Source organism: Pteronotus mesoamericanus, unplaced genomic scaffold (genome assembly GCF_021234165.1).
Source record: "Pteronotus mesoamericanus isolate MK-2021 breed Mesoamerican mustached bat unplaced genomic scaffold, CSHL_Meso_final contig_75, whole genome shotgun sequence".
In the NCBI taxonomy this organism is placed as follows: Eukaryota; Metazoa; Chordata; class Mammalia; order Chiroptera; family Mormoopidae; genus Pteronotus; species Pteronotus mesoamericanus.
In genome coordinates, this window is record NW_026555249.1 from 7,002,394 (window position 1) to 7,019,053 (window position 16,660).

At 38.5% G+C, this 16,660-nt stretch overlaps 1 protein-coding gene across 1 annotated transcript in view; it reads right to left on the reverse strand.

Annotated features, from left to right (window-relative positions):
- RANBP3L (RAN binding protein 3 like) overlaps window positions 1–16,660 on the reverse strand; it is a 43,033-nt gene that overhangs the window by 9,554 nt on the left and 16,819 nt on the right. Inside the window, exons 2-8 of the mRNA XM_054583944.1 lie at window positions 11,581–11,639; window positions 10,717–10,756; window positions 9,517–9,594; window positions 6,804–6,875; window positions 6,359–6,486; window positions 3,560–3,663; window positions 1,645–1,729 (exon numbers count right to left, since the gene is read on the reverse strand). Of these exons, the coding sequence (XP_054439919.1) occupies window positions 1,645–1,729; window positions 3,560–3,663; window positions 6,359–6,486; window positions 6,804–6,875; window positions 9,517–9,594; window positions 10,717–10,756; window positions 11,581–11,639 (566 nt within the window). The remainder of the gene's footprint in view (window positions 1–1,644; window positions 1,730–3,559; window positions 3,664–6,358; window positions 6,487–6,803; window positions 6,876–9,516; window positions 9,595–10,716; window positions 10,757–11,580; window positions 11,640–16,660) is intronic.

A 16,660-nucleotide genomic window follows, 5' to 3' on the forward strand; every position in this document is an offset into this window, starting at 1 on the left:
GATGACATTATCAACTTAAAGAGCTAGGAAGCTCAGGCTCTTTTATGAACCAAATGAAAAGTGCCCATAGGAAAGTGCACAGGTGACTCCTCAAAATAAACCTATGATCCTGACTACTTCCTTTGTATAGGTATTTCTCCATCTCTCTCTCTACTAGACTGTAAGCACCTACAGCACATTGAGTCTCCTTTACATTTGCATAACCCCTTGCCCATGTAGTTTTCAAGCCTGGCTATACATTAGAATCACCTGACACCTGGCCTTACCCACAGAGATTCTGATCCAGTTGGTTTGGGGAGATGTCAGGCATAAGGAACACTTTACAGGCTCTCGCCAAATGTCTGATGCGCAGCCAAATCTGACACTAACACCCATGTCTGTATGTCATAAGAATACAATACATTTATTAAATTGAATTGAATGTTAAGGCTGATCCTAGGATGTTTGGAAAGTATTTTAGTTTTGGCTATGATGTCTTACAAAGGCTGTGACTAATCTAGTGCCAAATTTAGGAATAAATGTTATGGAGTAACTGTGCCTAAAGATACTGCCTGGAACTTCTCTCTGGAAGTTGATCCATTCTGGTTCGGACATAAAGGTGTGGGTCAGCAGCTCTAGGATTGCCTGTGTTGACTTTATTTTGGGAGTGACAGAAGGGTGCCTCTAAATTAAATAGCTCTGATGCTAGGCTTGGAACTGGGGTTAGCCTGGTGTAGGTGTCTTAAAAGTGACTGATTTGTGGAAGCCCTGAAAACCTTGGAATAAACTGGCCTCATGAGTTGGTCCTCTTGTTAATCTGAGCCCTTCACTTCAGGGGTGTTTAAATCTCTGCAGCCGCCTTGAGGTCCTTCCCATAACCGATAGCCATAAGGCAAGATAGCCAGCCAGCTTGGCCTATCTTAGCCAAGATTCTGGTCTGTGTAAGAGCTGGGAAGGGTGTAAAGATGTAATGGGCCAGATCGAAGCATAGGAGCATGTGCTTCCTAGCGTTCACTTCGCTGCATAATCCCTGCATAGATGATGCTGTTTCAGAGACGCGCTCGAACGAGGGCGGAGCGGCAACGGCCTGGTGCAGGACGATGCTCCACACCAAATGAGGATGGCAGCTATGGCAGCTCAGGGGCCCCCACTCGGCAACTCTATTCCCTTAGGCAAGTGATTGTCCTCTTGAAGCCAGCCCCTGAAAGTCACAGTAATGCTTTTCAGTGTAAGAGCTGGGAGGGGAGGGTTGTGGTTAGTGAGGGAAAAAAAATGGCAAAGATTTTAAATGTGTCTTGTTACAAAAGAGGTTATTGAAAAACTAATTAAAATGTCATTATCCGCTGAGCTTATCTAACTATTGCAGATAATGCTGGGATTTCCTTGGGTACCTTTGGTTTAACACAAGTCAAGAACTATAATATTTCTCACCAGTAATAATGTTATAATTATACAATTTTCTTCCTCTGTGGGTTCCTGTCTATCATTCTAACAGCTAAAACTAGCTTCCCAAGAGAATGTTTTCACTTAAAGAAAGAAAACGTGCCTTTGAACCCAGGGGTTAAAGAGTATGCTCCAGTTTAACATTGTTTTAATTAATTTCTCTTCAGTAATTTGAAGCGACAGCTCTCTACATAATAATGGAAACGTTTGCCAAAATCTTACCAAAACTCTTTCTACCATGTTTTCTCCAAAAACGAAATCAGAACTGCAGCTTTTAAAAGAATACTTATCTTCATTTGGTTGATATCTAAGAAAAAGAAATAAGCATTTGCTGTTTTATTTACTTTTGTGTGTATTTAACTATTTTTCGTTGTAACTATTGCTTTTTTCCTTTCATCAATGATTTATTTATGTTTTTACATTTTTATTTTTTAATTTGTTCAATTTCAGTTACATTTAATATTATTTTGTATTGGTTTCAGGTGTACAGCATAGTGGTCAGACAATCAAATACTTTACAAAGTGTTCCCCCTGATAATTCCAGTGCCCACCTGGCACCATATATAGTTATTTCAATATTATTGAGTCTATTTCCTATGCTGTACCTTACACCCCCTGACTATTTCATAATTACTAATTTGTACTTCTTAATCCCTTCACCTTTTCCACCCAGTCCCTCAACTTTCCTCTACTCTGGCAACCATTAGTCAGTTCTCTGTATCTATGAGTCTGTTTCTGTTTTGTTTGTTCATATATATTGTTCCCTAGATTCCACATATGAGTGAAATCATATGGTATTTGTCTTATTTCACTTAGCATGATACCCTTTAGGTCCATCTATGCCATTGCAAAAGGTAAGATTGTGTTCTTTTATATGGCCTACTGATGTTCCGTTGTATATAAGCTTTTTTACCCACTTGTCTATTGATGGGCTACTTCTATAGCTTGGCTATTGTAAATAACTATATATCCAAAGAAATCCAAAATATTAATTCAAAAGAACATATGCACCGCTGTGTTCATTGCAGTGTTATTTACAATAGCATTTGCTAATTTAAATTTATGGATAAAGCCATTTTAACCCTTAACAAGTGAAATTATCAGGTGGTTTAATAGATTTATGTAAATAGATTTATATAAAAACATCTACTGCTAACTTTTGATTATCTGAAATTAATGATAAATGAAAAAACTGAGATACAGACTTTCAGAGAAACATTCAAAATATTTGACAGTTGTTATAATCATAGGCTGAGACCCGTCCAGATGAATCCTGTGCCCATCACTGCACTGTGTGACCAGCCAGGGCAGCTGCCCAGCCCTTATCTTTAGCTCTTCCAGCACAGACTCTCCTGTCTCTAATCTCCACCCTCCTCTTCCCCAAATCGCCCCCGCTTTTATGGACCGGAGGTCTCCAGTGTGAAAGCAAAGCCAATGTATTTTGTCAGCGATACTTGGGTGCACATTGGTTTAATTAGTTGTTTTCCACCCAGAAACAGGGCTTTTTTAAAATGACAAAAGTGTTTTGCATGATGAGAAACTCAAAGACAGGCAGCCTCTCCATCCAGGCAGATGTGCTCCAGGGCCCCCTTAGCACCCCCACAGTGCCCCCAAGTGTGCCCGGTGGGTGAGCGCTGCAGTTCCCACACAGGCCCTGATCATGTGGGTCCTGGTACGGCCACACTACTTCTAACCTCTCAGATCAAACATGCCTTCATCACTGGCGATACTATTAAACATTAACTTCCGTTGTGCATATTTAGACTATTTTCTTTATTGTCTAGCCAAGCTATGCCAATAAATAAGGCTAAAAACTAATTAAAAGGAAAGGAAAAAATGCCAGAGAAAGAGTAGGAAAGGCTAATCTAGTAGCCAGATAATTAATGACTAAATAAAAATTTAGCTCTACCTATTTGAGACATTTTCTCCCAAGTCAATGAGAAAATGGAGAAATCCAATTTAATATGATAATATTGAAATATTAGAGACATTTTGAAAAGCACTTTAAATGGGTGCTCTTTATAAAATCTCCTTTCAGACAGAAATATTGGCAATTTATCTCTACAACGTCAGAAAATTACTTTCTATAAATAGTTATAATGATAAAAGAAAGCAAGAATGAAAGAACAGCACGTACCCTACTGATGGAGCACCCCAAAACATCTGGCTAGTAGACAGCTGGCCTGATTTTCTGGCACTTAGCAAATTTTTGCTTGGCAAACAGGAGTTCCTCTCAGAAATCTGAAAGAAAAGAAATCCATCAAAAAGTTCACTTAAACTGCTTACTATGGGGGCGCCACACAAGGCAACTAGTTAAATGTATTGAAATTTTACTATGTTCAAGTACTGCCCTAAACATTATATGTATATTTTCTAATTTCCTCCTCACAACAACTCTATACACTTTGTACATCTATTATTATCCACATTTTACAGATGAGTAAACTAACCAAACAAATTCAAATAACTTTTCTCAGCCCGGACAGCCAGGAATGCGGCTGGCGTTTGAGCCCGAGTCTGTCTGACACCAGAGACTCTGCACTTCATCGCAATATTTCAGAAACCCCACTCCTTTTGTTCCTTTTACCCTTTAGTCAAATGGAGTTAATTCTAATTTCCAGACTAGTAAATCTATCTTTCAGGTCTACTGAATTCCTGGAAGCACCCTAAGGACTTCATAATTACCACTATCCAATGTAAGAGGAAACTCCATCTCTTTACCTAGAAACTTTGGACTGGTTACTTAATCAATTAGTTACTCTGATGAGTATATTCATATATATGCACATTACCTGCATCATTGTATAAATGAAGGAAAGAGCACTTTTAGAACTTGAAGGAACCCTATAAATGACCTCATCTAGTGTCTCCAATGTTTTGTGGATACCACCCTCACAGAGATTTGTGAAGATGTTCTAAGGAATGCATGTCTTTCAAGGTAGATGGGGTCTGTTTTCACTTTAATCTTATATCAATCAATAGAAATAATTCTGAATGTTTCTCCCATTATTACAGAATTTGAGAGCTGAGAAATATGTATCAGAGAATATGTGTCGTTAGTTAGCAAAGATCAAAGTACATGCTCATGACTCCATCACTCAGAGGATTTATCTCTCAACCAAAATCATAGCTTTTACTCTTAGGTTGCTTCAAATAGTTTTTATTAGCCATATATAGTTTAAATTATACACAAAAAGTGATGACTGATCAGTAACAGGATGAATAAAAGTATATCTGATTTTGATATACAAGTTAATGAGGACATAAAAACAATGGTTCTATAAAATTCACCTAGAGGTAATTTTCACTAGATCTATAAATTACATTTATTTTGTCTGAATTCTTACATAGCATTTATCTTTTCTTTAGATCTTCAAAGGTCATCATTAAATAGAAAATTCAATAATGGGCATATCCAATTAGGCTTTTTACTAATTAAGAATGTTATATTCATAATCTTAATAATTTATTCAAGAATAAATGCTTATGAACAATAACCTAAAAACTGCTCTTATGCTTAATCATTTAAGAAGAAACTTCAAGAAATATATTAAATTTTATTATTTAATTATGCAATGAAGATTTCAAAAACATCATGCCAAAGAAGTGATATTGATCTACTTTTGATAGCATAATACATAATAAAATTTTTAATCTGCAATTTATGGTAATGCTGTTGCAAAATCAAATGCAACATAACATCTTAGAAATTAGTCAACACATTTTTTCTTATAAGCTTAAAAAATTAAACAATATGCATCACTTCTTAAATAGATAAAGGAATTTAAGTAATGTGGCCATGATTATTAGAAATGAAAACTTTTAATACGATACTGATTTTAAATATTTTACTTAAAAATATATCATAAACCATGCGTAAATGCTTACATTATTTTTTAAATTCACAATGGGTCTCATGAAATCATATCTTACCCCCAAAAAGATTTAGAAATATAAAATGTTGGCAAATGCTAAGTTCAACTCCCTTACTTCACTAATAGAAAGAGAAGGTTGGGTGCTTTTTTCCGAGAATGCAAACATAGATAGTAGCAGAGGTAGGATTACTACCAATCTGATTTTTTTTTTCCATTGAATTGATGAAATCACTGGTATTTTTAACACTCCATGTGTTGCTGTCCTTATGTTCAGCGTGGAAAAACAAAACAAAACAAAACTAGGTGACCACCACTCCACAGTTTAACTGGAAATAAAAGACTGCTGGAATTAGCTCTCAAATTCCAACTAACTGATCTTGTGTCTCGTTCCTCTGAAGTGTCTGCCTCTGGAGGACACTGCTAGAGCTATAGCAACACAATAGTCCAAGCCCATAACTGCAGGGCCTGGGCAAAATGAATGTCGCCTTAGAAAGGCCCAGGAAGCGTGGTCCAGCTACCTGCAACAGCCAGAAAGAGAATTCTTACCTGTCTCCGGTGGCTTCCCGAGCCCTCCCAATTATACTGTGAAGGCCGTTCCCTGCTCCTGCTACCCACGAAGATGGGTCTGGAGTGCATCGCTGTTATGACCTAAACCAGTGAAGCAGTTGGGGATGCCGAACACCTCTGCCCTGGTTCTGACTTCTGAATCCCGATGCCTGCCACCTCCTGGCTCTCCTTTTCTCACATGGGATCCGTGTCCGGGAACAAGACCACAAGGGTTCCTACCTTACAGGGCTCGGTTTTGCAACTTCGGAGAAACCAAAAGACTTGTTCCTGAGAGTAACTCTCCAACTTAAGAAGGCGCGTTGAACAAGGTTACTGGGGGCTTTTTCTATCTAATCCAGGTGTGGCCCCAGCTCAGCAGCTGACTCTGAAAGAGCACAAAGCTCAGACAGCCCCTCCTACCAGCTGTGGAGCCCACAAGCGCCTCCTAAAATAAGGATATGGGACTGAGGTCAGTCCTACCAATCAAGGGTTTGTTTTGTTTGTTTGTTTTTTACCTTATGTTTCGTTTTTCCTGTAGTCTTGCAGTGTTCCAATGCATTGTGTCTTACTTTTTCACACCTTTGAGCTTGAGGTGGCTGCAAAATAGCAGGTCGTAGAACATGTTCAGAATATTTCACAGGACCTTAACAGAAGAGAATTAAAGGGTCAATATATCTTTAGTGAAATATTTCTTCCTCCTTATTTTTCACTAATTTAACGATTATTTTCTAAAGTCAGCATTAAATGAGGGGTTAATGCTAAGTAATCAAAGTCAAAAGCCAGTGAATTGCCTGCTACTTACTTCCAACCCAGATTTTACCCAGTAACTACTTATTTTTGACCATGGGACTTGGCTCATCAAAACTATTCTGTCATGTTTTGTCACTCAGCCCCACCTCGATTCCCAACACACAACTACTCATATGCAGATTAGGATTTTGTAATAGAGAAACCACATGCCTTGCTCTGCACTGTTCATGTCAAGATTCCTTTGCACAAGAGTCGGTGTCATAAAAATGTTGTTTTTCTTCACTGTAAGAAAAAAATATTTAGAACAATTCAAATGAATGAGAGTAGGTCCATTTCTGCGTGATTGGGGTTTTAACAGTCCCGTACTGAACAGTAGAGGTCACCATTGGTACTAATAGAGTAGCAGGCAGTGCTTAGGAAACTGCTCATTCTGCTAGAAATGCAGGACAGCAAGGTGAGGTTTGCTACATAGTTCTGTTTACTCTCATAAGTGTAAGTGAAAATTAGGTCACTCACAGAATAGGCCGTATTTAGAATCATGAAATAGGGTACTGAGACAAGTTCTGCAGATTATAGAATCTAAATTGATAAGGAACCCTCTTGTGCATTAATATATATTTCTTATAGAATGTTAAAAAATTGCAAGCAAATTCTTCCCCCCCGACCCCCGACTCTCATAGTACCTGAAGACCAGAGTAAACCATCATGATGCGTCATTGTTCTATGCAGTGTGCTTGTGGGGTAAGGCTGCGGGGGTAGCTATAAGCACAGGATTTAGTATACATTTCAAAGAGATCACCTCTTGGTTGCAAATTGCAAAAGGAGAGACCTTTGATCATTTGAGTAATGGAGATGAGAAAAGAATAAAAATGTTTCTTTAAAATATTATAATCTATTCTAAATTTTGGGGTAGAATTGCTTCTCTAATTTAAAATTCAATGACATGGTGTTTATAATCTTTATTACTGAAAACCAACAATGAATCAACCATATAAAGTTATATAGTTTTTCTCTGTTTCAACACCATCGACATTCTGTACTACATACAACAGCACGGTGCTTACTGGCATGAATGTTTCTTTATTCTTTCTTTCCTTTTTGTGTGTCTGATTTTTTTTGTCTGATTAAAATAAAAAGATTAAAACAGTTATCTAGGTAACCTGAAGCCATCCCTTTGCTTTATGCACAAAAACAATAAACAAATCCTTTAGGATTAGGACCTGAATAGGGATCCTAATGTCTGTCATGTGTCAGTAAGGCTTAGAGGAGGTCTATTGAGTTAGAAACTATCTCTTCTGTATCTGAAAGGTATCTAACATATTGTCCCTCAGTCATGTTTGGAATGATTCATAAAAATATAAATTCACTAACTTGAATATTCGGTGGTTCCCAGGTAGATGGGATCAGTTAAAAGGAAGTGAATGGTCTACATTTTTTTAATTTCTAGTGGCAAGCTTTGAAAAGGGCAGTTAGTTGTTCAGTAGAAACAAAAGCACACAAAGATGTAAATCATAACTTTAATGTAGAAATTGTTCTGGCCATTTCAAATATTTTATTATAATAAAATAGTTTTACTTAGCAAAGCATTATAAATTTCAAATAAAAATAAGTTTTAATTAATGAAAAGTACATAAACTTTAGAATAAAAATCTAAAGCATAGTTGTATATTTTGAACACTATATACTTGTATATTATAAACCATATACATAGATGATAATAAGGAAAAGAAAGCAAGTTATTTTATAGGGCTGCCTTATACAATATATTCCTATTATAAACATGAAACCCTAAAAAAATCATCAAGTTCAAACTTTCTAACACAAATAAACAGATACAGGGTTTGTGGTGTTTTTAAGGTATTCTTCCATACATACTTTGCTAAGACCTCTAGTTTATTTGTCACTAAAATGTCAGCATTTTATAGTACCTGAGAAAGAAAGATCATCATTAATGAGAACGGATTTTGAAAAGTCAGAGTGTCAGGCTTGATTGAAGTTTCTAGAAGTTCTTTGTTCCCTGGCCCAGAACAGGGTTGAGGGTGGAGGCTGGGGGGTGGGGGAAGGTTGGGAGGTCAATCTCGTTCACCTCTGGGACAAAGGTGGACACTAAAAGCAGATTGCAAACTGCTTGCAGTGTCAGGTAGGAAGTGTGTTTTTGTGTTTCTTTTTATTTGGAATTTTGCTGTTTCAGAAAATTTTCTATATCCCTAATTTAGAAAAATGTTTGTATTTTTATCAATAAAAATAAAGTGCGCCTCTGGTAGGGGTTACACATGAATTTCCCTCCAATTCAGTAAGTATTTGAGTGCTTGCTGTGTTTAAGACACTCTGTCAGGAATGAAGGTGACCTCAAGGAACTTACAGTGCAAGAGTCAGGCATCTGCATGAGAAGCTGTATCACAGAGCAGACGGTGATGCAATCAACTACAAAATAATCACCGAGCGCTTTTCGTGTAGGAGACAGCAAAACGAAGCCACTCATTTGCTAAGCATGCAGGACTCTATGATGAAGTTCTTAGGATAAAGTGTCTTTTCTAAAGGCAGACATCTATTTAAGTAGACACTTACTTAGGAGAAAATGGCCACTTTCTGTACAAAGCTAATGTGTACGGAATGCAGAAACTTTGGAAACAGCAAAATACAAAGAGAGGGAAAAACAAAACCAAATCACTTGTAATCCCTTTACCTAAAATTACCATTGCTAATGTAGTGGCTTCAGTCTTTTCGGTCTCTTCAAGGTTGATCAGTTGAATGTGCTTAGTGTACAATCCATTTTACAGTCTGCTGCTTTCATATAACCATATATTATAAACACTACATAGTGGGTAGACTTCTAAAAATTATCCATTTGAAAAGTTTCTTAGAAATTTTACAATCAGAGTAAACAGAACAGTGAACACTCAACAGTCAACGCTGTACCTACCTCCTTGAGACTGAGAATCTGTAGTGTGCAAAGAAAAAGATGAAGACCGAATGCGCTTTCCTGAAAAACCATAACATTCTGCAAGAAATTCAATGCGAAGAGTAAAATTGCTTGCAATAACAAATTATCCTTAACCAATGATGTTGGGGTTGGGGTAGAATTTCCTTTTGTCTATACAAATTATTATTCGATGACATGTTAACTTCTGAAGCTAAATTTTAAATATCAGAGTCAGTAGTCTGATTATGAAACCATCATAAACAAGTGGTTTCAAGAAGTTGTATATGAATTCTGAAACTGAGAGGATGTTTTTAGTATGTTGAGACAAAGGCAGCAGAGAACCATGGGATTTTAGAGTTAACGTCACTGTTTTCTGGGGCCCTCATGTCATTTTTCAAATCAAAGGCCAGGCTAGTTTCATGTTTGTTTGTTTTTAATTTTATTTTAATTTGGAAAATTATTCAAATTTACAAAAACGTTGGAAAAATAGTGCAAAGAATTTTCATATGCCCTTTAACTAGATTCACTAATTATTAACATTTGTCATATTCGATTTATCTTTATCTATACACAAATTTTTCTGCATCACCTCAGATTAAGTTCTGTGTATTATGCCCCTTCTACCTAAATGTTGCAATGTGTAGTTTCTAAGAATAAGAACGTCTCTTATATTAGCCCAGCATGATGATCAACTCTAAGAAATTTAACATATATTCAATACTCTTATCTAACCCATCAACCACAATTCTATCCATTAACTAATAATGGCCTTTGTAACATTTTTCTCCCCAGCCCAGGATCCAGCCCAGAATCATGTGTAGGATTTGACTATCACAAGTCTTTAGTCTCCTTTAACTGGACGAGTTCCTCAGGCTTTCTTTGCTTTGAAGAATTTATTCCTCATGTTTTAATAAAATCTTTTTTCATTCTGAGTTTTAATGCAGTTTAAGCTACACTTTCCTGTTGCAATTTCTTAATTAAATTTGTCAGGATAATACCGGTTAATAACATTACATAAATTTTCAGTATGCAATTTTATGGTCGAGCATCTGTATACCCTATCATGTGTGATACCCTTTCATGTTTCAACCCAAGAAAAGCATTAAGTTTTACCTAGTCTGTGTCACACGCCCAAATACTTGTGCCCGCTTATTTTCTTTGTATAAGATTGATTTTGAAATACAAGAGCTAAACGGTTACCATGTTCCGCTGCTTCGCACAGGGCTTCTTCTGCAGGTCTCTGGAAGGAAACGGAGCTGCCGGTGAGACCTGTTCGCTGCTGTACATCAGACTTCTGCCCTGTCACTTTGTAAGAGAATTCTCAAAAGCCAGGCCGGGGCCAAACTGCTCACCTTTACTCACTAGGCATGTATGTAAGGAAAAGCCAAGCCTGGCCAAGCAGTTTTCGGTCTCAGGGACGGCAGGATCCCTTGTGGGAGCCTCTGAAACACCAGCTCTGGGGACTCTGAAGCGGTCGACCTGGGGTGGGGCCCACAAATCTGATTTTTTAACAAGGGCTTGGGGGTTAAGCTTTCTTTAGTTAGTTTTGTGGGTAGTGACCGACATTACCTGCATAAGCAGAACGAATAACAAGGAAATATTAAGATAAAAGGGAGAATGCTACACATCTTCTCGTGCGTCTTTCCAAGCAGGTGATTTTAGTATGGTGCTGAAAACAACACATAGGGTTCTTAAGATCCCTTTTTAAATCAAATATCACAGTTCACAACTTAACAACCCGTTCTAGGCAGGGTTGGTGGTGGAGACCCAAGAGGAGCGTTGGCCCTTCTCATCTCTTCCAGTCCCTCCCTTTCCCTAGTCTCCCCCAAAAATGTATAATTTAATAAAAATGGCATCGCTTCAAGACAAGACCACTGGTTTCTCATTTCAGGCAAACTGCTATCAGTAAATCTCTACTATGTAAATATTCCAGAGGCACTACTCTGCTCAGTGAAGAATAGGAGAGTAAGCTGAATCAGCAGAAATGTCATTCAGTATAGCTAGCTTCTTGAAATACAACTTTCTGTGTCCAAGAAAAATCAAAGAGAAATAGCGTGGTCTTACCTTAAAAGTTTGTTCTCTCTTTTCAAAAACAAATACAGGTTGAGCAATGACAGATTTTCCTGTAAAGGAAAAAGAGCAGGCAAGAAATGAAACCATATTCTGACATTTCTAATACCAACTAAAAGTATCTGAAGGGTTTTTTTGTTTGTATTTTGTCAGCCTTTGAGTAAAATCTAAACTGTTTTAGATTAATACTATAAACCGAATATGTACAAATAATTTTAATAATTAATTACAGAAATAAATACTTGGGGAAAGTGATAGTAATGTATTTCCATAAATAGAAAGATCATCTTATTAAAAGAACATGTGTTAAGTGTTTAAGGAAAACAAAATATAATTTACCTGCCTTTAGAATCTCACAAGGACATAGTGGTTAACATCTTTATTTTAGAATAAAAAGTTTCAAGGGGTGAAAAAGCTCATTTGATAATAATACTCCTGCTTGGGTCGGATCTCAAGGTATAGATGTACTGCATCCCATCCTTAAAAATGATCTAGAAATAATTCCTATTTCCTTGACTAGAGTAGTCATATGCTAAGTCATGTTCTCAATATTTAGACAAGAATCAGTCCTAGTCTTATAAAGTTGCTAAAATTTGTCTTCAGCCCTTCCAATCTTAGTAATCTTTTATATTTTCCTATCTTAGGTAAGACAATGGAGAGAAACTTACTCACTTTAGGGTATAAATGAGTGATAACAGCTTTAAATTCAGCACTCCAGAATTCTTACTGAAAATTATATGGTTCTTAAGAGTTTGGGCTCTGGACTTAGGTAGGCACATGTTGAAATACAAGTTTCACCACTAATTGGTTTTATATTTTAGGAAGCAATATACCTGCACCTTAGTTTCCTCATCTAAAAAAAAAAAAAAAAAGGTTGTAACAGTACTTACCTCACAGAGTTTATGTGAAGATTAAATGGATTTTTAAATCAAATTACTTAGATTTTAACATAACGAACAAAAATGCATTTAAAAAGGATATTAAATATGTGGCATACCAACGAATCCTCATTTCCAAACTCATAGCTGACATTGCTAACTTATGACAAGACTCTCCCGATGAGCCCAAATATGACTCTGAACTTTGCTCGTTACAGGTTTCCAGAGGCCATTACCAATATTTCGTCCTGTCACACAAGCTGAGGGGATTTGCCATCCCTGGGCCGAGTAAATAAATCTCTGGCTGAGGGATTTCAAGGAACTACCAGACAATTACATCTTTTAGACACCAGAAAGGGATTTTCCAGTGTCCACAATGCTGCCCATAAGAGTGTCATACACTCCGCCAAGCTCCTGGGGTCACGTGGAGCTGGACATCTTCTTTCACTCCAATGACAGAAACTGTTCACTTCTTAGGTAAGTTCTTATGCCATGTCTGCCCTTGGAGTCAAGTGAGTCCCGGCACAAACTGCTCAACAATATGTCGGCAATCCCATCCACGTGAAACTAGAGCTCAATTCTTGGTCTTTCTCAAACAAGTTCCTTTCCCAGCAATTATGTTAGATTAAAGAAAAAAGCTCAGTAGTGACTTTCAAAGGAAATAGTCTTTGTGAATATGCAGGGGAACACTTCAGGATTAGAATAATGAATGGGCTTCTTGTGAACTGGACTTAGGATAGTTTTTCTTAAAATAGCATGATTTGGCCTCTATCAAAACATTCAGCTCAACATGGGCAAAAGTGACCTGTAATGGCAGCAGAGGGAGGAAATCACGTAAGGGTTACTCGCAGCTTGGAAGGTATATGGTAAAGTAGGAAGGCCACTTTTATTCACTGATTCAACGAATATGTATTGAACATCTTTTTGTGTGTGCCATCCTCTGTTAGGACTTAGGTACACGTTGTCTGACTGAGGGTATACTAGCCTCAGTGTAGCCACCTTCTCTCCCTGACACTGTCCAACATCTTAATGAGCAAGCAGATAATCTCCTAACCTCAGCTTCCATCTAGGCTTTTCTCCCCCCATTGCAAGCAATTCTCTAGGCTCCAAAGACAAAGCCAAAGTAAGCATTTATTAAGCCATTGGGTCCACACCAGTTTTCACACCTGACTCAGTAAGAAAATTTGAAAATAAAAGCAAAGCCCTTGAAATCATATTTTTAAAAATGTATGCTTTATTCTTTATATTTATTGACTAATCATTTATTTGACAAATGTGTACTGAGGGGTAACTATGCACATGACACTTTGTAAAGTAAGACAGGACAGTGGTACAAGATGAGGCCGAAGACGACAAGGTTGGAGCTTTGGGGAGCCATATAGCTTGAGCCAGGAGTTTTGCTTTTATTCCAAGAAAAATGGGAAACCAGTAAGAGATTTTAAGCCATGGAGCAATTCACTCGGAGGTGCACTTTGTTTTTAAGATCACTCTGCCTGCTGTGTGGAAAGGGGATTAGCAGGGGTAGGGACAGAGAAAGGAAAGAATTAAGAAGCTAGTCTGAATTCTAGAAGAAAGCTGATTAGGTTGCTCTTTATTTCTTTCTTTGTCTTGCACCTAGATTTTTTGAGGTAAATGGAATAATTACACTTTTAAAATACAGTATTCTGTTAAAAGGAATGAAGATGAAGGAAAGCGGCAGAGAAACTAAAAAAACTTAAAGATTAGTTTAGATTTTTGCCATTTTTAAGGTTCATGGAGCATTTACTGAATCCCAATATTCATTGTTGCTTTTTTGAAATACTTCATTCAGAGATGATGTTCATTTGCCCCACGAATATATTTAAGTACCTGTGATATACAGGAAAGGACACAATGTACTGTCGACACAATTCCATCTCAGTTCACCTGTAATTCTGTTCCACAGTGGAAGTATGCCGTGGCCCAAGGGCTTTCATCCATTACCCTGTCTAATTTAATCACTTTGTGGGTTAAATATGGCTTCTACCACATTTACAGACACTTCCTTACAGGTGAGGAAACCAAGGTGCTAAGGGACTTTCTCAAAGTCATGCCACTAGTCCATGGCAAAGCCTTTCATTAAACCCAGGCTCCCGCCTCCAAAGTTATTGACCTTAACTTCCACCTGTCATACTGACACCTGTCATATAAAACTTTACCTGTAAAATGTCATGTTCTAAATGTGTAATATCTACAATCCAGCTCCATGCTCAAGGAAAAGCAGTATAAAATGATGGCACTGTTCGTTTTGCAAGTTTGGCCATACACAGGTGCTTCTACTGCTCCCTCCTGAATCAGAAATCACAATGGAATAATAATAAAGGTTTGGGTTGGGTTGGTTTTTCAGCAGCGGGGGTTAGAGAAGCCACCACAAAGACAAGCTGAACCAAAGAGAAATAACAGCAACAAAATTTTGGAAGCTGCAAAGTAGAAGGATGACTGGTAACGCTTACAACAGGGCAGCTGGGCCTTAGCTAGCAGTGCGGGTGCTCCAAAGCAACCTGGTTTACCCTCCACAGAACCCCTGCAAGTCCAGGAATTGGCGTCACTAAGTACTTCTGGAAGCAAAGGTGAAGTCTGGCTGAAAATAGGAAGTTCCACGTATTCGTCAGCAAAGGACCCGCACCGCCCCCCCCCCCCCCCCCCCCCCGCCCAAACGCACACGCCCTATCAGAGGACTGCAGGGTTATTCCCTAGAAAAGATCAAACGTCAGGCGCCGTTTAGAGTGGGAGACCTACGATGAAAAGAGGAGGAGTGGGTGAAAGCTTACGCGCTACGTTTCTTACGGCTGCTGTAACAAATTACCACAAGCTTAGTGGTTGAAAACAACACAAATGGACTGCCTTACAGGTCTGGAGGCAGGCCTTTAAATGGGCTGGCAGGCTGAGTCCGCGCCGGGCGCTGGGCGGCATTTCCCTGCCCTTCGCAGCCTCCGCAGCCTGCCCTCCGCCTTCCTTGGCTCCTGGCCCTGCGCCGTTCCGGCCTCGGCCGTCGGGGCTCCTCCTCCGACGCGGACATGCCTGCCTCCTCCTTTATGACTGCGTTGTGCCCCCTTGAATAATCCAGGATACTCTCCGCATCCGAAGATCCTTAACTGAATAACCACACGTGCAAGGTTTATTTTGCCACGTGAGGGTACAGATGCCCAGGTCCGGCCTCAGGGTACCGGCGTCTCCCTAGGGCGCCATTGCTCCGCCCACCGCGCCTACGGCCTGTCGGGCCCTCAACGCTCTCTCTGCTCAGCTCTCGAAATGCCTTGTTTCCTCCAGGCAGGAAATGAGAAGATTTTTCTCTGGAGAGCTGACCAACTCAAAAGAAAAGGCCTAAAGATACTGACAAAGGAATTCTGCAATGAATGGCCACGCCAGATGATGAGTCCCCAGTTGAGGCACACATAGCTGCCAATCAGCTTTTAATGAGTTCTCCTTTCTTAAACCCAAGCAGGCAGTCCGGCATCACCGGACAAAAAACGCAGAGGTTAAATGAGTGGACAGGAGGAAAGTGAATTGGAAGAAAAAGACTACACAGAGAGTTTTAAAAAACATATATATTGTATGTATGTGTATTTTAATATCCTTGTAAAAATGAAAGATCCATGAAGCAAAGAATGCTTTAAAAAAAAAAGAGCAATAGAGTGCAACAATAAGCTTTTAGAAAGTTGAGTAAGTAGCCTAGGAAATGAAGCAAAGGAGCAGAAATATAAAATATATAAAAATATAAGAAAACCCAGATGATCGGCCCAAGAGCCACTTAAACACCTGACTAATAAGAGCTGTAGAAAGCGAGAGTATGGAAAATGGGGTATGAAATTATCAACAAACAGATCATTAAAATTTTCCCAAATCGAAGGACATAAGCTTCTAGATCGAAGAAGCCTGTCCAGTGCTCAGGGAAATACATCAAAATGAAGACATCCCAGGGCACATGATGAAATCTTGGAACACTGGATGGACAGAAAGTTCCAAATAGCACCAAGAAAGGAGTGAAAAAAGGTCAGCTACAACGGGTCATGTATCAGAATGGCTTTAGGTTTCTCAACAACAACGCTGGAGATTAGAAATCAAAGGAGCAATGTTTTTAAGGAGGGGAGATGATTTCCAGTCTAGAGTTACATGCTAATACAAACCATGATGATATGATAAAAACACTTCCAGCTGCAGGATCTCCCAATACATAT